This window comes from Crassostrea angulata, chromosome 5, assembly GCF_025612915.1.
Source record: "Crassostrea angulata isolate pt1a10 chromosome 5, ASM2561291v2, whole genome shotgun sequence".
In the NCBI taxonomy this organism is placed as follows: domain Eukaryota; kingdom Metazoa; phylum Mollusca; class Bivalvia; order Ostreida; family Ostreidae; genus Magallana; species Magallana angulata.
Genome location: NC_069115.1, coordinates 9,567,463 through 9,593,063, shown reverse-complemented (window position 1 = coordinate 9,593,063; position 25,601 = coordinate 9,567,463). Strand labels below are relative to the sequence as shown.

Below are 25,601 nucleotides of genomic sequence, written 5' to 3'. Positions count from 1 at the left end.
AGATTTAAGAGACAGAAGATTTATCTCCTTGTATTTTACATTTTTCTATTAAATAAAATTAAGATGAAACATTTTTTTTTATAATCATCACTGTGTTTAATGCGTGAACTATAATTTGGAAGTTATTTAATTTCTTTTTTGTTAAAAATCGCAAACACATTTTTAAATATGATGTGTTTAATAATCTTACGCCAATACACAATACACTAAATAACTATTCTCTCTCTCTGTCTCTCTCTCTCTCTCTATCTCTCTCTCTCTGTATGTCTGTCTGTCTGTCTCTGTCTGTCTGTCTGTCTGTCTGTCTGTCTGTCTGTCTCTCTCTCTCTCTCTCTCTCTCTCTCTCTCTCTCTCTCTCTCTCTCTCTCTCTCTCTCTCTCCCTCTCTCCAATTACGTTGTAGATGACTGCATGTCTTCAAGTGTGCCTTTTATTTTCACACAACGCAAAGCGGAAATGCTGATATGAAACAAAACCAGGATAATTATCAGCACGCCAGTACCATAGATGCTTCTTGTCACCCAATCACTCTGGTTCCATCGATATGTGACTGTTGGGACGATAGTTTCGTCAGTAACAGTTACAGTATCAGCTTAAAAGGAAATAAATACCAGTAATGAAATAAACATCAAACATGAAATATTAATGGCACTAAAAATTAAACTATTTAATATTCTTAGACTTCCGATATTCAAACTCAATAATTCTACTATAAGAACAGAACAATGTTATGCTATTCAAAGCTAACATGAAGCCATATTAAATAAGCATTTATCTACTTCCGACGACTTCAATTTTTAGTTCTCTACTTATTTTGACACGGATGTCTCTACATTCCCATAATATAAGGGAAAAACATTATTCATTTTTCACTCCATTAAGGTATTTCATTCACATAAGCATGATAGATTATTTTGTCCGCCGTACTGTCAAGCGATGTGCACTTGAAGTGGGAGACAGCGTATACTTACTGTGTGTACTACGTTTTTTCTTTATTGGATTTGTTTTCTTTTTTTCTTTCTTTGTTCCTTCTTTATTACAATTTTTAAACTTAGAAGTCTGTGCCGATTTAATGCCTCCATTGAAAAGCATACTAATTTATATCATCCGAACGGAACTATCTCGACCGGTTTATATAGCTATGTAATAGTAAATAAACGATCAAAATGATATGCGTTTCATGACCTCAGGTCAGACGTAATTTAACCAGTAGCTAAGCGAATATTATGTATAACGGTTATATAGAGGAACGTCTGTAAATAAAAAGCCTTTAGAATTTAAAACCAACAGGAAAGTCAAATCTTTAAACGACAGAGAAATGAGTTTGTTCTGTCTCGGACTGAAATGACGCAACGTCAATGGATACAACGCTTTTCTAAACTTTTGAGACGGCAAATGACAAAATGTTGATGGCATCATGGAGTACGCAACGTCATCTATACTACATTCCTTTCTTATATATTTATTTACACACATAAAAATGAATAAACTTTTCGTGTTGCCTTTTTTTGTCATGTGTTGTTATTCTAACCCGAAACACATGTTTAGAAAGTAACATACATAATTAGTAATATTATCCCGACTTAAACATTATTCATATATGAATGTGGACAACATATTGTTGTTGGCATATCATTGAATATTTGTCTAAAATAAGTGTGTGTCATTAGCATCATTTAACATTAATATAATTATAAAGTATGCTTCATTTGTTTCCCAACCTCACTTGACTCAAGTGCATACCAAATCGACCAAAGCTATGATTATGAGAACCGACATTTAAAACATTCAAGCACCAGTTTCAGTTATTTTGTACCTGTCAGTTTGGTGTCTTTCGGTGCCAAACTTTGGGTGTAAATTGTATACGCTTCTAAGATGTCATCTTGAGTGATGGGTTTACTGTTTGATGGCGTGTGGGTTGGGGTCTTGGTTTCTAGCTGAAAGAAAATAGCCAATGTCAAAATAAAAGGTATGTTTATAAATGCATTTCAATACATAACTAGTATTTTAAAAGATGCAATGATTATGCTCTTTGCGGTGTACCCATAGCGTGTTCATACACGGTACGTTTTGTTTCAATTTGTCAAGAATAAGTTTAATATTTTTATTACAAAATATGAATATGAACATATAAATGTCAAATTAGTGATTTTGACATTCAGATCATGTTGGCAATATCTTGCCAGTTAATCATATTTCACAAAGCACTATGACGAGATTGTTTTCTCCTAATCAATAAGACTTACCTGAGTTAGACAACCGAATATGTTGTTGCATTTTAGTTCGGAACAGTCACATGTCTGAGAACAACGTTTACCGTAATTTGGATACGGACAGTTTTTATCACAGATAACTCCATAAAATCCCGATGGACAATTTCTTATACAAAATAAAATATACCAGTAAGGATCGTAAAAACATTCTTATTTCTAGAAAGTAACAATTTGATATAATGACGTCACATTTTTTAAACCTTACATTGTGAGCCACTTATCAATTGCCGAAATAAGAATCATCCCATTTACAAGTAAATAGAACAGAATAAACATTTCCTTCAGACTCTATACAAGCATTCGCACTTAGAGAATAAAATGCTATTGTTCTGGGAATATGTTTTAAATTTTCATATTTATCAATCAAATTTGACCTGTATACGGAAGTTTAAGTTTAAATGGCAATAATGATTCAACCAATTAGCTTTAATTTATAAATATATTACAATAGAAAAACACTATATGTCATGCAAGTACTCGTTGAGTCTTGGCACGACGTTTAACATATAATTCAATGCATACAAAACAAATTTTTACAGAATTATTTATGATATATAGAGATATGTATTGCCTGCATGGCATAAAACAATGGAAAATCAAGAAAGAGAAAAACAGCCACTAAAGCTTACTATAAAAGACAGTCCAACTTTCCATTAAACAAGCATATCTTACATAATGTATTAATATAGGGGAACAAGTGGAAACTGCAACTATTTTACAGACATGCCATGATTAAAAATAAAAGAAACAAACCCAAAACCAAAAAAGACAAACCAAAAAAAAACCAAACCCCCCAACCCCCCAAAAACCCACAAAAATATTTCTTTACAAAATGGTATTGACAAAAGTCTTCATCCAAACTAGAATGAGTTATTTTTTTTTCAAAATGCATTACTTTTACATGAAGATTGCGATATACACTACAGCCAGCGCGGATCCCGTATTTTCCCGCGACACCGTGATGGTGTTTTAATCCTTTCCGCGATCCACCGTCACGGTATTGTCATCGCGGTGATCGCGGGGCCACGATTTTACCGCGATGGTGTAAGACACCGTAACAGGCGTGTTATCTGTATTAGGGATTAAACCAAGAAGGAAAAAACAAGAGCTGTTTTAATTATTGTTCGAATTTAGAAATAAATATTATTAAAAGAAAAATTCATTCTCTTTGAATTGTTTTTTAACAAAAACTTCTATAAAACTATTGCTGCATGTATTTTGTTAATGTTGTTCAAGAGTCCCAAACATAGCAATATATTACGCAAATCATGCATATACGTGTACTTGAAAATTAGTAATATTTTAAAGTATTATTTTTTTTGCATATGATGAGTTGAAAATATGCCACAGATTTAAAGAAGACAAATATTCCGCGATGTACTATTATAAGGTCGCTACCGTAGACATCAACTCAACTTGTATGTTTTCCCCTCAATTTTACTCTTATTTAACTCATTAAATACTTTCCGGCCTCTCTCTCTCTCTCTCTCTCTCTCTCTCTCTCTCTCTCTCTCTCTCTCTCTCGTTTTAAATAAATCGGATTATATGTACATTTAGGACGATCGGTATTAATTATAGTCTAGGCAATGGTATGGTCAATCATGGAACAATTATCACCTTGCAGGACAAGTGTCACCTGAAGAAAATCCCGTAACACGGGTCCGGCGTCTATTGCCTTGAGCCATTTAAATGACAAAGTAGGTGTTAAAATTATGTAACGCTTGCATATACCGGCCACTTCGGAGTATCGAGAGTAAAAGAACAACAGATTATGAATAACGGTACTGCAGTTTGACTTCGAGGGATCAAGGGTTTTGAGAGATCAAGAGAGTAGATTTACTTGGTAATATTGGGGGGTGGAGGATATGGACCGGAGACTCACTTCGAGCAAAATAATGCATAATTCAGACAGGTACATTGACAATCAGTCATCCCTGTGTTTACGGGTGTGTAACTATTACATAACACTTCCTGACCATGGCAGCACCCGTGCTCTGACCACGTGCCGTAAAGAATTTTATTGAATGGTGAGACTCTCTCCCCCTCTCTCTCTCTCACTCTCATTTCAAATAACAAATTTTTTTACATGAACTGCTAAAGTAGTACATGTAGCCGTAACGGCATTCTGATTGAAATGCACATAATATCACATGTTTTCGTAACGGGCGTTTTAAGAAATATCATACCAGGGACGTATACATAAAAGTCCCTGATCATACGCGCCTTCTATCTTTACTGCATGAAGATAAAATAATGCCTGATTCAGACAGGTATATAGAAAATTACAAGTACGGCACAATTTATAGAAAAGCTATCCCTGTGTATACGGGTGTGTATAACTATTACATAACACTTCCTGTCTGTGAGAGCACCCGTGCTCTGACCACGTGCCGTGAAAAATCTTATCGAATGTTGAGACAACTCTCTCTCTCTCTCTCTCTTTCTCTCTCTCTCCCCAAAATTAAAATATATAAAGTTCTAAGAAAATTGAATTTTTAAACTTTCTTAATTTTAACATGGCTAGAGAAATAAATAATATACCACATATCGGGTAAAGAAGTGTTTTTTTACTTATGCACACAAACACAAATCTTTGTTCATATGATTCCCAATTGATTCATTCAAACAATCACATTCTTACCATTTTAAAAAGTACAAATACTAGATGTGTATATAAAATTCACTTTAGCTGTGTTCTCAATTACTCTCTCTTTTCCTGATTAACCCTGATTATAGTCTGTTCGTTAATTGTATTTCAATCGAGTAAATCATTAAAAGGTTATTTTATGGATGTATTTTGTAAACACTGTGTTATGAATACGCAGAATAATTTCCTTAAATTTAAATTGAAAAACAAATTTTCATTTGTTTAAAATTAAATTATTATATCAAGAAAATTTTGCTGTTTGAAAGAACGGACAATATACTTCTATTTAGCGGACCCCAAGTCACACTAATTGCTGCAGGTCACCCACCCTGACGGCAACCACCCAAATTCTATATACACATACTGTATACGTAATGTTACGCAATTCACCTTCCTCTGTTGGTCAACTGACACTTGTGATGGATACCCCAGGATAAATGATCATTCATATTTTCAAATCCCGGGTTTTGAACAACAAGCATAAATATTGGGCGACCCTCTGAACATCATACTTTTGCTAGATCGGATAGGAAAGTCAATTTTTAAAATAGACACGATTTTAACATTAGCATTTTTGTAAATTGATTGGACTTTTTTTTAATTTTAAAACGTTTGATAAACAAGTTATACAACTTATATCAATATCTTTCGTTGGCATGGATGTTAGCGCGAGGGGGTCATCGATATGGGAGAAAGCCGGAGTGCCCAGAGAAAACCCACGTGTTCAAGCGGGCAACCAGCATATCTATTCAAGTAATGTCGATCACGGGGAAAGATTTGGGTCGCAGCGGTGATCAGCGAGTGCACTTTAAAACATTTTATATCTACATGTATTTTTTTATTCATTAAATGAGTTCTTTAAATGTATTTAAGAGAAATGACCAAGTGTAAGGTATGTTTCGAAGGTAAGAATTAAATATGAAAGATTGTAAATGAAACGCTAATTAGTATCCCTTTCTCGAGGCGAAATAAGATATTTTGGTGAAGCGTTTATTATCGGGTATATAATTATCAATCAAATTCATTGATAACAAAGAATTGTCAGCGATGAATGTGCCAAGATTAATTTATATGTAACCCCATCGAATATACAAAATAGTATACAAAATTCTGTATTAGCATAATTACACCTTCCTTTTATTTCTCCAGCTTTTTATTAAATAATAATAAATTGTAACAATCAAGTCCTTTTTATTAAGAAAAAAAAAAGGAATATGAATTAATATTCATTAATTCTCTCAATCATATTTCCCGTATGAGAAGAAATTGGGGGAGGTAACTCGCGTTAAAAAAACAAGAATAGTTTTCACCTGGGACTGGTTTCACAGTACCGCGACGGTGTGGCCAAGGTGAGAAGCTGTACCGCGAGGATGCGCGGTTTTACCTGAGTTACCTGTGCTAAACCGCGATTAATTTCATACCACGAGGACTCGCGGTAAATACGTAAACCGCGTTGGCCGTAGTGTACATGTTTAAATCATCTAATCCCATTACGTTTCTATTTCTTGTATTTCCACGACTTAAAAGGAGCTTTTTCAGCAATATATAATAATAACTGTTGCGTTATATTAGAAACATCATCTAATCGTATTTATCACACTCAAGAAGAAAATAATGACACGGGTAAGATTTCTTTAACATATAACAAAGAAACAAATAGTTGAAACCATTTCCCAATTCCTTGTCTTTAAAATTTAAAAATGATTGACTTATTCTATTTCTCTAAATTTCGTAAAAAGTTGTGACGTTTATTTAATATCGTGGTGTTGTATCTATAAAATAATTATAATGCTTTATTGAAAATGACCTTAGTTGCATCATATAATGTGAAGCAAAACCCCGTAATTTGTTCAATATTTCAATGCTGTATATATTCTATATTGAAACGTACTTTAAGTCTTTAAATAGGATAGGCAAAATAGCTTTCGTAGATTTCATAAAAGATCAACATTCTATATTTGACATTTAAATTGATTTCGATTAAAATATAAATGTTAAATTAACCCTAATCTTTATTACGACAAAATATTAAAAGATTTGATAAAAATAATTCAGACGGCAGCAAAAAGTATATCGTCTTAATAATGCCGTTAATTCCCGAGTTGTGTACATATGCATGTAAGTTCTATTTTATTGAAATTAGTGAATCGATATCGACACAATATCGTCGATATCATCAATATCGATACTACATCATGTCTTGGACATAGCTAGTTTACACGTTTTATTATAATCGAAATATTAAATCTTTGGATAACATTTAAATAAGAACTACTTCAAACGGTAAAAATGTAATGCACTCGTATATTTATTTTTTTTTTTCGGGGGGGGGGGGGGGGAGGGGTGGGGAGAAACAAAAAATACCCTATTATACATTAATTCAGTTGCTTTAAGAAATATTTTCGTGAATTTCTAATTTATTTTTTCAACCAAAAAAGTACAAATAATTTGAATAACTACAAACTTTAAAGTGATATTATTCTAGAGTGGGTAAGTTTTGTTTGATTCATTAGCCCATTAGAAAGAGGAATTACATGTACTCAGAAAACTAAGATTTCATACACATAGTAATGTTACTTCATTTACTCAAAGATAATTCTCTAAAAGTAGCTAAAAGCATAAATTTATATTAAAGATAAATCATGAACAGAAAAAAAAATAATTTCATATACACATAGAACAAAAAACAAACAAACAAACAAAACACGTAAAATACATTAAATTTTATAAATAAGGACATACATTATGTAATTTGAATAATGTTTGTTTCCTTAATTGAGTGTAGAGTTTGATGCCCAAGGATTTAGAATCAGTAAATGCACGTTAAACCATAGATCGAAGAGCAAATACTACGGTATTTCCATGGTCAAAAAAACAGACAGTAATGTGGATCTTGCTGAATAATAGGCGTACGCGCACTTTAGCTCAACGGGGAGTAAATACAAAATTAATGACACGAAATCTAGCTGTGATGTTGTAGATATTGTTTTTATTACCAACCGGTTAATTCAAAATTGACAACCTGACATAACTAATAATCAAATTCAGAATAAAGACAAAGAAAAACCTTGATTGATTTTAACGTTTATTTTTATTGATTTCTAAACAAAAATGCACCATTAATATTTTTTCGTTCTTTACTTTTTTTCATTTTTTCAACACTTTTTAAATCGAAAATATATTTTATGTATAAGTTAGACAACGTATGCATAAATAAATCTATAATTAATGTCCCTTATTTTACACGTTTTTAAGCTAAATACTGGCCATCAAAACAGCTGTCTTCCATGTATCTGGTGTTGCTGGGTGGTGGGGGGGGGGGGTGCTGAGGGTGGGCTGGCCAGCTTTGGGTGGGTGCTCATTATTGTGTTTACCTGTACCTCGGCCGGGTCCAGTTACTGCAATAAAAGATGGACAAGAAACCGTTTAACTGAGAGCCTATCTATCTTTTATACAATAATTACTTTAAGGCGGCAGAGAGAGAGAGAGAGAGAGAGAGAGAGAGAGAGAGAGAGAGAGAGAGAGAATGAGAGAGAAATCCAATATGATGTGTAACAGGAGATATTATCAATGGAATGTGAGATAGAATATAAGATATAAATGTACGGAAGCTTGGCATATGTACTAGAATAGGCTCTTAAATAAAAGTAATTGTAAACAAAAAAAAAAACCAAACAAACAAACAAACAAAAAACCAAAAAAAAAAATCATTACCAATCAATAGCTGTTGTGGGCTGTAAAAATCAGCTGCACTTTCTGTCTCATTTGTGTGCTTCTCGGGTGTCACCGATGTTTTATTTTCTTTTTTACCACACGTTGTCATCTTGGCATATGGAGAGGCACCATGTTCTCTCAAGGAAGTCTTATCTTTTCCAGGTGTAACTCTAACCTGTTGGGTTTTTGTTTGCATGGTTTTTTCGTCACATTCCGTTGATGTTGACTCTTCTTCATTGAATCTTGTTATTTTCCTCCCGCTTCTTGTTGTCATTGTTGACTTTTTTATTCAAGTAGCTATCGTTTCTTCTTTCACTTTAAATTTGCTCCGTCGGATTTCCTTAGCTCTATAATTAGGTTTAATTTTTTACCCACAACTGTGTACATGAATATGTCTAACAATAAATTAGAGTTTAAAGATTTGGCTAAAATAATATCTACTGATGAAATTTCAACTAAAGTTTACTGTGTCTAAGTTATTGTTTTTTTACTTTAGAATAAGCACACCTGTTTCACCGAGTCTGTTTTTATGTCTGACTGGGAAACACCTTTGTTTGTGACAGGTTATACAGGTAGGCAGGACATTAAACATATATTTAAAAGTAAATGTTTACTGAGAATTGTCATTAGAATCAGATTTGCTGTCCGGAGTAAATCGACCACCCCGCCAAAAATGAATAAATAAATAAAGTGGGTGGCATTAAATACATCCTCGTAATATATTTGTACGGAAGCGTGTTTTTGCCCTTTAATATCAATTTTTCTCTCTCAAGTAAACTAATGTTGTCTGTTGTAAACTTACCGCGCCCTTATAGAGAGAATAAGCTTTCTTAGTAGAAAAAGTATCAAAACTATTAATTTTAGCTCAATCTACACAAAGTACATCTGCTCAATAAGAATACTCTACTTTTTTATTTATTTAAAAATAAGAGAAAGAAAAAAAAACCAGGACAACTCGTCGATAAATTATCGACCTTGATTTAATGATATTAACTTTTTATTTAAATACCTTTTTATGTTTTGCTGTCTGTTAAACCTGGAATTTATACGCATGTATTCCGTTATTGTACGATGTGTTTCTTTTCTTTCTCTAGAGCGTCTAACCATAAGGAGAAAATAATGCAGTTCGATATCTTCATTATACGCAGAAATCATAAGTAAATTTTAACTGTACAATTATCCCCATCAGGTATATCTACCAATTATGCATTTGAGGTAGTTAATTCCGAAACATTTTGGGTATAAATATGATACAAATTAAATGATATGTTTATAAACTAAGGCACCGGTAAATCGCATTTGCATGTTTAGCTTTTGAATTTTTAACAAAATTTAATGTGTTTTCTTTTTGTTAAAAAAACAAACAAGAGAGAACATATAAAAAAATAAACGTTTTATTCCAATGAATACACAATTTGTTAGTAAAACATTATAATAAACCAAAAAGACCCCACGAAAACAAATGGCTTACGGATGTGTTTATCTGCAATTTACATTGACACAATTGAATATTGATACGATAACGTGCGCAATCACTATTACTGCCAGCTTACCACCAACATATATAATTATAGCTATGTGTATCCACGTAACTTTGCTCTTTTGTGTTGGTTTTGTTAAGATTGTAGTTAAACTGGTATTCGATTTTTTATGTCGATACGTTTAAAAACATGACGTGTTTGGATTGAAACTTTTATTTATTCCACACTGTTTATTAATAATTAAAATTCTTTACAGTGTGTGGCGTGGTCTACTGGGTATGTCTTGTTAAGGTTCAAACGATACACAAATCTTATTTTAACGGTATACTTGTTTTATTTTTGTCAGGCAGATTGCTTGATAGAAATTGCGTTATTCAAAACGACACAAAGAATGTTTCAAAAAGTATAAGTTGTACACAGTGATCATATCCAAACAGCCTTGTTGGAAATTTGGTGGGTACATATATATGCTCTGTTTACAAAGACGTTGAAAAATACAGTTTAAATTTTGACAATGTTACTAAAGCTAAGGCTTAACATCGTCTGCGGCATAATCTAACACTGTGCCCATTTTTTGGAACGTCATATTCATATGCAAATTTTCGCTATATATTTAAAATAAAATATGTTCATCGTAAATATGCAGTAAAGTGTTTTGTTTTGAATCTTGTCAGAAAAAACCCCACCAAATATTGATTCAAACATCAATAAGATATCATATATTGATAAATAATAAAGTATTTCCAGTGTTATTGTAAGAATGATGTTAGTCACCTGGAAGCGGGCATCCTTTTATATGATTGCACAAACTCTGTCTGCAAACACATATCTCTTTACAACTAAGGCCAAATCTTGGGTACCTGCATGACTCTTGACAGTGAACAAAATCTGTAACTGCAATGTTAAAAATTAAAATAAACGAGTTTAAATGTCTTTGTAAGTAATTATATTTTATTGATTTTTTTTCAATATGAGGGTTTACCTATTTTAATTCACCATATTGTTTATGTTTAAAGGATTGATAATTTTCTTTTCTCCTTTTTATCTGTTAATTAATATATTTTATAACCCGTTTACTTTTGTATTGTTATTGCTTACGAGATACGTTTTTGGGGGTCAAAATGTTCCACACATAGATTAGTGTATGCAAAACAAAAATATGTTATGATCTTACTTTTTGAATGTGAATAGATTCAGTTGCAAATAAAAAAAACCAATGAACCAATTTTTACTCCATTGGTGTGTAAAAGTTTCTAATAAAAAAACCCTTATTTATACAGAAAAAATATATCCTAATTTTAAACACATTAAATATTATCCCCAACAAATAATCGAAAATGTCAGTTGTTTCGTAACTGGCAAAATACTGTATCTTTATTGTACTTCTTTTTTACATATGTTTGTGTGCTCAAGTCTAGTATTGGTCGGAACATTTTGGCGAACCCTTTGTTTCATTGTAAAATGTTTTAGTTGTTCAATTAAAACAATATACTGTTGAAATGCTTCTCAGATTAGTACCAGTAAACTTTTTTGCTCTGAAATTACTTTTCGATTTAAAAAATAAAGGAAAAGAAACTGCAATCGCCTTAAAAATGGAACTAACGTGGAAGCATCCTCTGGCATTGCAGATTCACGTTTGATCTCCTGGGATAGAGATGTGCCTCTATTGAGGGGGGGGGGGGTGAATTTTTACATAGGAACGTATCGCGGATATATTAAATCTTATCGTCAAGAGCCATTTGTCGGAAAGGTTGACACTTATTTCACATTTTTAGGTAGTCAAGTACTGTAAGTTAAAATTATGATCCCTAGCACAATGGTGTGGGTGGTCAATTTTTACATAGGACTATATAAAGAAGAAAATCTTTAAAAAATCTTCTTCTCAAAAACAATTTTGCCAGAAAAGTTTAAATCTATGAGGGATCTTTCTCGTGTACTGTAGGTTCATATGTGTTCAAATCATGATCCCTTGGGTAGAGTGGGGACACAATTGGAGAGTCTTTTACATAGAAATATAAAATGAGAATCTTTAAAATCTCTTTCCTTCAAAACCAATGGAAGCATCCTTAGATGGTGTAGTACTACCTTTTAAAATTATTATTCATGGAGGGAAAGTGGGGTCACAATGCCATAATTTTTACGTAGAAAAATATAGAGGAAAATCATTATCTTTATAGGGGCCTCAATGTCAAAACATGTGCAAAAAAATATTAAACAGAAACAAAACTAAGAAAGAAAAACCTTTAGTTAATTATTCAGATGATTTTGTATTTGATTTATTTTAGCTGTTTGAATAAGAGTTATATCAGTTTGCTATTTTTGCTAAAATGAACGATGTTTGCATTGGGCCTCTTCACGTTGTCATTTGAAAAAAAACTGTCCATGATGGAACAGTTTGTTATATATTATTCTTGTTTTACATACTATTTCATAAGATATCATGAAATTTTTTTTAATACAGATAGTGTTTATTATACAATTAGCTTACAATTTGAGAACGACATCTTCAATTAATGTTAACAATCCAAAAGTTATATAAAATCCAGTTTTCATGGCACATATCCTCATAACGCTATATTTATTATGATATTTATTCTAAAGTCTGCATATTGCGTTCTACAAGGATTTTTGTTTGCAAGTGTACTCTTTTCAGTCGTTTAAATCTTCCTTTTTCAGATATACCATGTTGATTATCTGCAGCTACATGTAAATAGAATGGCAGTATACGTTTAAGCTCTCAATTTACTTCCTTATTATGTTTCATTTTTCTGTGAAAAAAAGACAAACAAAATAAAGTGTAGTCGGAAGGGCAGGGCTTGTTACACCCTAAAAATATAATATGATTTTATTTCGATCAATTAATGAATCAATAAAATGAAAAGCTGTCTGAGGCACGTATTTTTTATTGTCTGAGCAAAACCAAGAATACATCTGTGACGTACCGTTAAGCAGGAAATAAACTCATTATGTTTTCGCTGTATTCACAAATATAAAACCCTTGGGAACTCGAAACTAAATGTGATCTTTTTCTCTGAGAATCTCTCCTAAACTACTCATGTCATTAATTATTTCAATTCATATGTTTCTCTTCTATAATTAGTTTTATGTCTATTAGAAATTGTTGTTGTTTATCAAATTCACCAAAAAGTAAAACTTTCAAAACGTTTCAGTGGATGTGGGCGAACCTACAACAATTATGCTTTAAGTAAAAATTATTAAATATATTAAGCTCAATTTGTCAAGCAATACCGGTACTTAAATACGGCTCGGGCGCTGATATACCGTTACCTGGAGAAATAGAGGATGCAAAATTGAAAAAAAAAATTGCCACACCATGAATTTTATATCATATACTTATAGATATGTCAAATGTAAAATATAAAACATCGTATGGTGAATTTTTTTTGTCAACAAGTTGATCGGCGTTCTTTACATATTCTTTTATCTTCCTTACTTATGTAGCAATATACTTTCATCACCTGCATATGGTTTTTTTGTCTCTCAGTTGATTCGATACGCAAGGACATTCTCTTCGTATGAACAGTTTCTAAGACGAAGCATGCTACTGACAAACAAGTTGATAAAACAGGACTATCAACAGTCTCGCTTGAAGTATTCTTTTAGTAAGTTCTATGGTCGGTACAACGACCTTGTCAGCAAATACAATCTTCCACTGGGTCGCATGCTGACTGACGTTATTCATACTAATTGTTCGACTATAATGAATCACCTTATTGTCTACGGACTTTTCCGATTTTCCCCCCATTACGACAAAGAGCACACGGTCGGTGTGACTGGTCAGCAGAGGATGCTCCCTCCTCCTAGGCACCTGATCCTTCTTCTATCTATTTGGAGGTCCATGTTGCTCTGCTTTGAATTTCTATTTCGTTTCAGGAATTTCTGATATGGTTAACGGTTTGTTATTGTCATTTTTTTCATCTTACAATGCGGAAATATATGGGCAATGTATCGATTTATTTTGACTTTAATATACACAATTATCGTATTATTAAAGAACTGTATTTGATTAGACCAAAAACTTAATTGTCCATTAATTATAGATGTCAATGCAATAAAATCAGGTAGTATGTGTACCTTACTACCATTTCGGTGTATTTTCACTCGATAACTATAATTAGTTTACTTATACTATCTAATATAAAATAGTATAAAACAACACTATTCCTCGGTTTCCACAATACATTAAACATATCAAGAACAAGAGGCCCATGGGGCCACATCACTCACCTGAGCAACAATGGGCGTTCAGATACAGAGCTCACAGTTCGCCTAGGTTTGAGTCATATTTTGTTTACATGAGTTTATTACATCCAGCTTAAGATTTTGAACTTGGTATTTCCTATTCAGCATTTAAAATGGAAAAAAAAGAATGGCCTAAGATTTTCAATTCTTTTATTAACTCAAGGCCAGTTCACCGGTATTTGAGGTTTAAAATCAGTTTATACAAATGTACACAAACACAGTCAAGGATCACATGTACAGTAGAAGTAATAATGACGAAAAAAGGTTAAGTTTACAATACAATAAGTTGTTAAAGTTAGTTTCTGGAAGAACAGACTTTGAAAATTTTCTTAATAAATATTGACAAATTATTTACTTTTTTAATCTTTAGTTTTTAAGATCTGTGTACAAACATAGAATTGTGAGCAAATCTCTGTATCTTGCTTATAATTCGAAGCTTAACACTCAAATATGGTTAGTGAATAGAAATTGTAAACAATTAAACACAAGAAACATGCACTATAACAAATAAAGAACACAATTTATTTTTTCGAAATAAATCATATATATACATGTATATACCTACATATTTCCGTCAGCGATATCAAACTCTATTTAAACTGAATAAACTAGAGAAAATGCCGAGCTTCTCAACAAAACCTATTGCATTAATCTACCATTACGCAAAAGATAATACCGAATTACCGATAGAATGAATTGTATTTCAGTACTTTTTTTATACATCAGATATTGCTTAATTTGCGCAGGTAAACAGTTAACTGTTTGATTTACCGAAGTTTTTGTTTGATTTGATACGTAAAAATCACGAAATACAGACGATAGTTCCCAGGTTACAAAGCATAAATAATGAAAATGAAAAGAAAATCAGAACAAGCTAACACCAACGTCATTTGTGAAAACTGTCAACGCATTGAAATATTTAGCCTCAATTTACTTCACAAAATCGGCACCAATATATTTTGCATGTTTCAAAAATTTCCCTTCATACGCGAACTGTTGCAGAACAAGCAAATTCATCATAGTCAGATAGACCCTTTTTCGTATAATGTCATGGCTGCTTTAAACAAAAAACCTCGTTTTAGAAGTATGGAATACGAGTCTTGGTAAAATGGGTAAGCAAACCCGGGCCGTGGCAAAATAAAAGCCGGGGCAGATTGGCAATCGTCAATTCCAAATACGCATTATTTTGCAGCAATATTTACAGCAAATACAAATATACTGGTCCATCAAATATCCTGAAATTTTAATGAGATTGGCGGATTAATAACTGCCAATCTTTTGTTTTGCCCAGGCCAAGTCTTGCCTTCCCATTTTACAGGATGCCGAACCCGAAGCTGTTTACCTAATTGAAACACGCCTTTCCTTTATTTTCATTTTCGTAATAACTCAGATTTGAAACAGAATTAGTCCTTAATTTTTGCAATTTATATTTTCCTTCCCATAAGGATAATTTATGTTAAACTACGTTGAATTGGACTCAGTAGTTCTTGAGAAGAAAAATTTTTTTAAAATACACCCCCCTTTTTCTACAGATTCAAGGTTTTCTCCGCTTTGAATACAGATCGGACTTTTATTTCTGCAATTTATATTTGCCCTCCCATAAGAATGCTTTGTGTTAAATTTGGTTGAAATTGGATAAGCGGTTTTAGAGAAGAAGTTCAAAATGTAAAAAGTTTACAGACGGACAACAGACGGACGGACGGACAGACGGACGGACGACAGACAAAATGTGATCAGAAAAGCTCACTTAATCTTTCAGCTCCAATGAGCTAAAATAAATGTTTTTCCCCTAAATTTTGGAGTCTTTCTTATATTTTTGAAGGCCAATGTGTTCGAAGACATTTTCTCACGTGTTACTTTTTTAATGGTCATATACAATTATTTCAATTTGAAGTGTTGTTATGTTTCCTTCATCTCTACATCTGTGAATAAAAAATGATCCAATGTAGGCTATGAATGCTTTTTAGTTCTCGCTTTTTAATTTGTAATAGCTTAATGGTATATAATGATTAATCTCAACCTAAAGCCCCCGTTCATGGGTGTAGCTCTACTGGTGGCGCAGACTATGCTTTACATAGTCTCGTGGCGGCATTCTGGCTTACCAGTAGTGCTTATGTCAACAATATTAATTGACAGATATTTGCATTTGTATATATATCATGGACTAGGTGAGCAAGCAGTTGAGCATCTGTTCCCAGGGCTCAAGCTTTTGCTTTGCTTGTTTGTTAGGGATGCCATATAAGGCAAGAATTGATGCCTGGCTCCCACATTCTTTAAGCAGCCATGGCCAATCATCGCCAAATAAAACTTAAAATAAAATACTGTGTAGTTGTTTTTTATTGGGCGATTTCCCAAACTTGTTTTGTTTTCTGTATTTCGTCTTTAATAATACGATTTAACTAATCAGCGTTAAATCCATTTATGAAAGGGGAATCATGTTTAGATTTCATCATATTAACATTTTATTTTATTATAAACTCGTAAATCTAGGCACGTATTTCACAACTATTATTCCCACAATAATCTGCGCCTCCTGGTATAAGCCTTACTGGTGGTATCGGCCTTAAAGTTTGGGCTATTGGCCAAACCCGTGACGTCATTTTGTACTTGCATCAGTCATCCTTCAAAAAATTGACCCACCCTTCAATATCCCTTATACCTGGTTGAGTCAATGTTTTTACTGTTTAAGCTGTTTAATTGATAATCTGTTATTAATAAATGTACGTCGTTTCTTTTCTTTGCTGCTGCTTTTTCTTTCTGCCTATTGCAGGACAAGCTGAAGCCTGGTTCGTTGTGACTTTGTATTTGTTGGCCTCCAATCGTCATGGCTGCTTCAAGAAACCCCACGCAATTCCAACAGTGGGTAGCATTCTGGCTTACCAGTAGTGCTTATGTCCACAATATTAATTGACAGATATTTGCATTTGTATATATATTAAGGACTAGGTGAGCAAGGAGTTGAGCATCTGTTCCCAGGGCTCAAGCTTTTGCTTTGCTTGTTTGTTAGGGATGCCATATAAGGCAAGAATTGATGCCTGGCTCCCACATTTTTAAGCAGCCATGGCCAATTATCGCCAAACAAAACTTAAAATAAAATACTGTGTAGTTGTTTTTCATTGGGCGATTCCCCAAACTTGTTTTGTTTTCTGTATTTCGTTTTTGATAAGTGTCACATGTTGAAAATAAAAAAGATCATATAAACTGGCCATAAATGCACATCTCCCGAATGCAAAACAATAAAAAAAAAAGACTGTTCTGGATGATAAGTTGATTCTATTTTATTTTCTGTTCAATGTACACAATGTCACTTAACAGTTAAAAAAAAGAACAATGATTATGAAACAATACTCATAACAAAAAAAAATTTTTGTAGTATTTTGCTCTTTTTATAAAGAATAAAAAAGCTTGTTTTAAATAGTTCTTGTGCCTCCATTGGTTATGTTATCCACCACAATTTAATTTTAAGACACGAGAAAATATTTTGTCAACATCTATTTCAATTTTTTTTTTATTTTAAATGTTGGTGATTAAATTTTGATCTTTGCGACCATTAACCAAGGAAAAGTAAATAAAGAAAAACATTAGTATTTCAATTAAAATGAATAACCTAACACCGTTTAAAACTTCTTTGATTCAGACTTAAGGTCACTGATGCATAAAACGAGAGGACAATCGTAATACATGTATGAAATTAATTTAGATCGGATACAACCAATGAAATGCAAAAAAATTACAATAAAATTTAAACATTATAAAAAGAATAACCAACCCAAGCATGCAGTGTTGATTATAGACGGTTGACGTTTTCTTGAAAATTCAAAAAGGTAAGATTTTACAACTTGAATAATTAGCCATTAAACGGCATTCATGTTTATTATTCATTTCATTAAACAAGTCATTACGCTTTCTGTGAATGACTTGTTTCTAAGTAGTTTATATACTAAATTCTTTTACTGTGCGCTGAGATAAACCAGTAGCTTTACCAATAGTTTTAACCTAGCCTCCTCATGCTGTTGATAACGCAAGACGATATCTTTAAAAACTTTTATAAATTATTTTGTAAAGTACAATGTATCTATCTTTTTTTAGAAGTAAGACACAAATTTTGACAAATCAACCATACCATCCTTAAGGAATAATTATTCTTTATATCACTGTATAATGATGTTAGTACATTGTATTACAGTATTAATTTCAATACATGATCTGGTGTTGTTGTTTTTTTCTGTGTGTTGTATTTTGTATTTGTTTGCTTGTTTGCTTTGTTTTTTGTTTTGTTGTTTGTTTTTTGTTTTGTTTGTTTTGGTTTTTTTTTCTTTTTTTTCTTTTTTTTTTTTTGGGGGGGGGGGGGGAGGGGGTAAATTGGAGCCAAAAAAGCATTGCATCTCTTTTCGCATTTCTGGCAATTTTTTTTGACGTATAGGTAAAAATAACATCGCTTTAATAATGAGAATAAACAAATAATACGTTCTCCAAATCTGCGCCGAATATCAGAATACCTAACATCACGGACGACGCTCGCGACGGACGAAAACGGATAGCAATAGGTCATCTGAGTTTACTCAGGTGATCTTAAAACAACAGCAAAACAGAGAAAACGCATGTTTATATTTAAAAAACCGCAGATGCTAATCTTGTACTCATTTGCAATTCTGTACAAGTAATTTTATTAACTTGAATCCCATACCGTTAAAATTGTAAATAAACACGAAATTTGTTTTTAAAATTAAAACAATAGTAGACATAAAAATGAGATAAAAACATGCAAAGTACGATACGTAATCAAGAGTTGAACAATGAATGACGAGTTAGGCACAGATCGGATTTGTCCATTAACTTTGCTCACGGATGCCTTGGTCTGCGATTTACATTGACACACTTGATAATTGATAAAATAACATGTGCAATCACCAATGCTGCCAGAATGCCATCAACAGATATAATACATGTAGCTATGTGAATCTACGTAACTTTGCTCGTCTGTGATGGTTGTGTGAAGTGTGTGTTTTTTATACGCTCACTTAGAGCCTCTTCTAAAAAAAAATTTAAATGTACCTTACAACTCTACATAGAATGTTATCCTATTCATCAAGGGAAGATAACTCTTTACAAAATTGTTTTATTTCACTTTCCTTGTCATATAGAAATACATTGCTTATCAAAGAATGGATCTAATTTGTTCAATACCCCTTCAGTATGCGTTGAATATTTTAATACAGCTCTATGAAAATTTAACGCACACACTGAAAAATGTACTAATGCTATTGACTACCTTTGATTGGCCCATTTCTTCGTTTTGAATCTAATTGAGTTACAAACGTGAACCCTTCGTCAGTCTTTGAATCATTTACCAATGGTTCACTCTGCATTCTTGTAATACCTAAACAAATAGTATTACATGTAACATTATTCCTATTTTTAGTGCAATTCTTATTATGTGAGTCATCAATTTCATTTTTAGTAAAATCATAATGTTGTTATATTCAAGTAAACTATGTTTTGTGTATATGACGTATGGAAGTAGATTGAAGCCAAAGAAATCAGGACCTGTTATTGTTGTTTTCTCCTTTGGAGCAGAACTTGATTTCGTCTTTAGATATGTGTCATTAATATCTGTCGGTAAAAAAAGATAATTTTTTTAGAGTAATTCATACCTTTAATCGAATATGTAACTAAAGAAAATATATACTCGTTTAAACAAATTCAGATGTAAATAACAAGAATCGTTCCTTTATAAGATGCAACAATGTTTTCTTAGCGATGTGGTGAAAGATTCCTTCGTAGACAATATTATTAACGTATTTAAAATAGAACATGTAGTCATGTATTTATGTAAGTAAGCTTCAACAGAATTTCCTAAAGAAAATTCAATTTGAAGGTTTATGTGATGTTAATTACACTACAATAATGCTAAACTATAATAATTCTGTACTTATATTGACAACATTGTCTCAAATAGGAATTAAATGTAATATCAATATATAGAAAACTGCATTATCATATCAAATAAAAACAAAAAAAAATCAAATAAAAAACTAACCAAGTCTCATTCTTTGGCAGCCATTAACAGTACTGCAACGCATTTTTGGACATAAGCATTGCTGCTGGCAGCCATATCCATAGTTTGGAAATTTGCATTGTTCATCACAGTAGTTTCCGGTAAAGCCCGCCTCACAAACCGCAACTAGAATATGCACATGTATTGTATTATGCTATGGTATCTTCATCATTTTTACATATGTTTATTTAACTTTATGACATGCGTCATATTTAATATAATCGTGAACATAATCGTTCACAAAATATTTGAAGTTTCTCGTTTAATTTATTTCTGAAAATAACTGTATGCCAGAACGCAATATCTTAAATGTAAAATTTTATCGTACAACTATAAACAGAGTGACAAAGGTTCTAGTCAAAGTGTATTTTGTGTGAATGTTCTTTGTTGTATAATGATAAATAAATAAAATCAGTTTATCTATCTTTATTCCTTTTATGTATCTATTATATTCTATTACTGATTCATATAAAAAATGTTGCATGACAATTATTCCTTATAATGTTTATCGTTAAGCTATTCTTTAGTTCGCCCTGAAAATAATTAAATTTTTTAATTGTAATTTTTTTTAACAATATAAAAACGATTTATAAAACTCCGCCTTTTACGGACCCACCTTTAGGACACTGATAACATAAAGACTAAAGAAAGACCCGAAATTTTAATTTTGAATATAAGGTTGTAAATCAAATGTCGTCAGCTAATTAATATTACAGAAAAAAAAATTGTCCAGAGCTTGTGTCGTAGTGAAAAAAAAGCCCTGTTAATTCCGTTTAATCCGTTTACCGATGGAACAACTATTGCAACATAGGTAGAGAATCATTTGAAAATGGCTGATAGATTTAGATTATCAATCAATGAGAAACCAAGTACAGCAGTAAAATTCGTCAATGACAAAGAGGGAGGAATAAATGTAAAACATATTGAAAAGAAAATCAACACATTTTATTAGGTATAGCGTTTTAACAATTTTAAACTAGATGCTGTCATTAGACAGTAATACCCGCACCAAGTGTTTGCCCCTAACTAACATTGTTTTGTACCAGTTTAATTAAAAACGAAGGCCACATGCAAGCTCCGGTAATACTGTACATTTAAAAATTATAATTTTCATAACTGAAGGATGTGATCCCTTCCCATAATACACATGAGCAGCACTTAATGTGCAATTTGGGGTTGAACTGTTTGCAGTGAATTTTCAGTTAATCAATAATCTTAACATTTCATGTCATAGAAAGTATAATGATCTATATAATTATTACAAACAAAATTAATTTAATTAAATTATGCCCCCTCCCCGTGGCGGTTGCCGGCTTTAGATTTGCTTCTGTGTGCTTACATGTACATCATCGTGTGAACAGATTTAGAAAAGGGGTGGGAGTGAGGGGTTCAGACCCCCCCCCCCCTCCCCCATGAAAATTCATTTATATCAATAGTAAAATTACCAAAAATACACCTTGGACCCCAATGCTCTTACAAACATGTAAACGCTCTAACCCATTGTGCTTCAATGCTAGGTAACATTATTTTGGGGGTAAATATTATAGTTATACTTTATTGTTTATTTCAATAGGAAGTATACATCACAATATGCAGGTGTCCTTTACCACCATAAAGCTGTTATTTACTAATAAAATAGTACAAGGGGTCTTGAAGAATAGGTCATAAAAATACATGCATGTTTCAAATAATTGATCTTTGTCTGAAGTTACGTACACAACACAGGTCTGCAGGTCTCATTAGCGGGTACTAGTTTTACCCAGCTCTTCGACTAGACGGGTTTCGCGTATACATATACATGTGTTTTCCATATGCAGAAAAAAGATAAGTTAACATGCATAAACATTCCTTTTGTGATGATCAGCTAAAGAAATTCATTATTGTGCTTTTATTTGATTATCATTATGATGTTGACCAATATAGGTAAGCATAATACATGTAGTAGCACAAAATAATGAGACGCCAGCATGGCGCATACATAAGTATTATTTTCACTTTCTAAATAAGTGATCTCCCTTTGACAGCATACTGCATCACCATCTTTTAATATTTAAATAGGCTTATCATCTTTACCTATCATATCACATTTTGAAAGTTTCTGACATTTTAATTGCAAAAATTATTTTTACATTTGTCAGACTTACACTATTGAGTTGACCCCATATTGACTCTGTATAAACAATTTCTTATTAAATTTGTGTATTACATGTAAGTAAGTGTAGAGACTTATCATTTTTATATGAGTTATAATAGGAAGGAAGGAAGGAGTATTTCTTTCTTAATGTATTATTATGCATCAAATATGATGTAGGCCATGACCTTATGGGACTGTTCTGACCCCATGAAACAGGAAAATACAAAATATATACTTCTAATGTCATTATGATCATGTATCAAATTGTGTAAAATACATGACCCCCAGGTGTTGTCTTTCGACCCCCCTCCCCTTTACGAAATAGAAAATGATGATACATTGCATTTTTTTATTAACTTCTGAGATCCTCATTCCTAAACAATATACCGGGTATTCTTGCTCTTTGTGTCATTGTGCATAAAGTTGAATATGTTATTCCCCCTTGGAGACACTCTGACATTTTAAAACTAGAAATAATAAAGTATTTTATCTTATTCATATGTATTGTTTGGTCCATATGGGTAATTCCTAGCCTAATGATGACACTGCTTTAATTGTTAAGGAGACTTCACAATTGTCCCAAATAGCCGAATACACATACATATAACATTTTGTTTCTAAATCTTAAAAATTGAATTAAGCAATTTCAAAACTGTTAATTGTGCATTGGGAGAGAAAAAGCAATCAAGAAATGATTTAAAATTTGCTACTGTTCACATGTAAGAATGTAAGAAGACTGAAACTTTAGAACCAGGTTTGATTGCTTGGGGGGGGGGGGGATGTGGAGTATATAAACATTTATCATTTGAATAATTTTTTGTTATTGATTTCAACTTGTCATTGCATGAATATTAGTTATTGATCCCAAGGTAGAAATATGACTTCGGATCATATCTCATTAGATCATTTGTCAATTATGCAAGGTGTAATGTAATTTTTTTTTAAGATTAACATTTTTACCAGTCTTTAAAACTTTTTAGACCCCAAATTATCTTTTTATTTTATAAGATCATTCGACAATTAAGGGGGGGGGGGGGCAACAGTTTATATTTGAGTTTGTTTGGGGGTGGGGGTTCCAAGTCATATTATTTGAAAATTTTCTAATGTAATTTAAAATAAGACTAAGCCATACTACAGTCATGAACATGAATTGAAGACCAAAACACAAACTAATACATGTATATATACATAGGAAGTATTACAAAACATAGATTATTGATCTATATCTGGGTTATTAAATTGAATCATATATCATAAACATATATCATTGTTTCTTTGTTCAAGGCATTTCAGATGGTATGTAGGTCATGATCCCAAGTGCTCTTCTTGAAATTATCAAATATCATAAAAACCATTGAGATCCTCACCTTAATCCAAAGATATTATTCCTCCTTAGATCATTGCGCATCAGATCATTTTGGCATGTAAGTTATGACCCTAAGGGGTCATCCTGACCCCCTTAGAATCAGAAATTGTCAATTATCTTTAAATTATTACTGTTTGATGATCCTATCTCTATTTAATCTTTATTCTTAAGTCTCCCGAATGAAATTTGGAATCCTTATTGCTTTTGTACGGTTCTTATTACATGTATTATTATTCTTTGTCTTCTTTTTCTTCTTTCCCGCTCTGAACTTGGTTCTCGGAGATGGCTGAACAGAATTGTATAAAACTCTAGGATACGATAGGCCTGCATATCTAGTTGTGCACCCTGGTTTGATTTTTCTCATTTTGGGTTAGACAACCACTTTTCTTGGGGGGGGGGGTCAAAAGGGTCTAACATTGAACCTTGTAGGAAGAATCGTAGGCTCTATTGTAAATGGTAACTTGAAAACGGACAAAGATAATAATATACGGTTTTCATAATCATATATTGACTGTTGCTGGCAATATAAAGGGTTTATTAGATCTGACTACTGGGGTCATCCCCACCCCCAAGGAATTGGAAATTACAATATATCTCAGAAACTGTTATAACCATGACCCCTAAACCAAATATATTCTTGTTTCTGATGTCAAGGGGCATCAAATGTTATGTCGGTCATGGGCCCTGTGGGTGGTCCTGACCCCCCTCGAACAGCAAGTCCCTTAATATCTTCAAAACAGTTGAGATCCCCACCCTTAAACCATATATAGTCTTGTTCCTTGTGTCAAGGGGCATCAAACTGTATGTAGGTCACGGGCCCCAGGGTTGGTCGTGACCCACCTCGAACAGGAAGTGCACGAATATCTTGAAAACGGTTGAGATCCCCACCCCTTAACAATATATTTTCTTGATCTTTAAAGGACATCAAACGGTATGTAGGTAATGGGCCTCAGGGTTAAATTTAATATTTCAAAACCGTAATGCACATCTATAGAACAGTCCCTATCATATCCCAAGATATGATGTGTCTATCCATTAAATCATTAGAAGAGTTCTAGGATCTATGTTTTTTTTTTGAGTGATGAACGTCAATTTTCTGCTACTATTTGACTCCCTGGATGAAATTCAAATTTTTAAAACCTTATTGCACATCTATAGGACAGCCCAAATTATATCCCAAGAGATGACGTAGCTACTCCAAAGTTGTAAGAGGAGTTCTGGGAACCATACTTTTTTTTGCAAAAAAACGTCATTTTTTGTTGCCAGCTGATCCCCTTAATAAAGAAAAAATTCTGGAACCTGATCACACTTCAGTATGACATCCCCAATCATATTCTAAAAGATCATTTCGCTACTACCAAATAAAATGACGTTTTTTTAACTAGTTTTTTTGTAAAAAAAGACGTCATTTTTCAGCTAATAAATGACCCCCAGGACAAAATTAAAAATTCCGAAACTTTATTGCGCATCTATAGAATACCCTAAAATATATTCCAAAAGATGATTTGTCTACCGTTGAAAATGTAGGAGGAGTTCGAGGAAGAAGGTTTTTTGTGAAAAAACGTCATTTTGTACCAATTATTTGACCCCAAGGACTACCAGTGAATTTTTGAAACCATTTTACAAAACAACATGACACCCCAAATCAAACTCCAAGAGTTCAGTT

The 25,601-nt window shown here is 32.6% G+C and overlaps 1 protein-coding gene and 3 pseudogenes across 1 annotated transcript; all 4 read right to left on the bottom strand.

The window, feature by feature from the left end:
- Positions 1 to 12,682, bottom strand: part of LOC128184124 (uncharacterized) — a 171,984-nt pseudogene extending 159,302 nt beyond the window's left edge.
- Positions 380 to 2,548, bottom strand: LOC128184127 (uncharacterized). Its single transcript, XM_052853474.1, has 4 exons — positions 2,478 to 2,548; positions 2,246 to 2,378; positions 1,816 to 1,936; positions 380 to 591 (listed from the first exon to the last, which is right to left on the bottom strand). The coding sequence occupies exons 1-4, from the start codon at positions 2,546 to 2,548 to the stop codon at positions 392 to 394; spliced, it is 525 nt and encodes a 174-aa protein (XP_052709434.1). The 3' UTR covers positions 380 to 391.
- On the bottom strand, positions 8,170 to 9,141 carry LOC128184126 (uncharacterized; annotated as a pseudogene).
- Positions 12,683 to 19,063: 6,381 nt separating the features above from the next.
- The window catches only part of LOC128183777 (uncharacterized), an 18,855-nt pseudogene continuing 12,317 nt past the window's right edge, over positions 19,064 to 25,601 (bottom strand).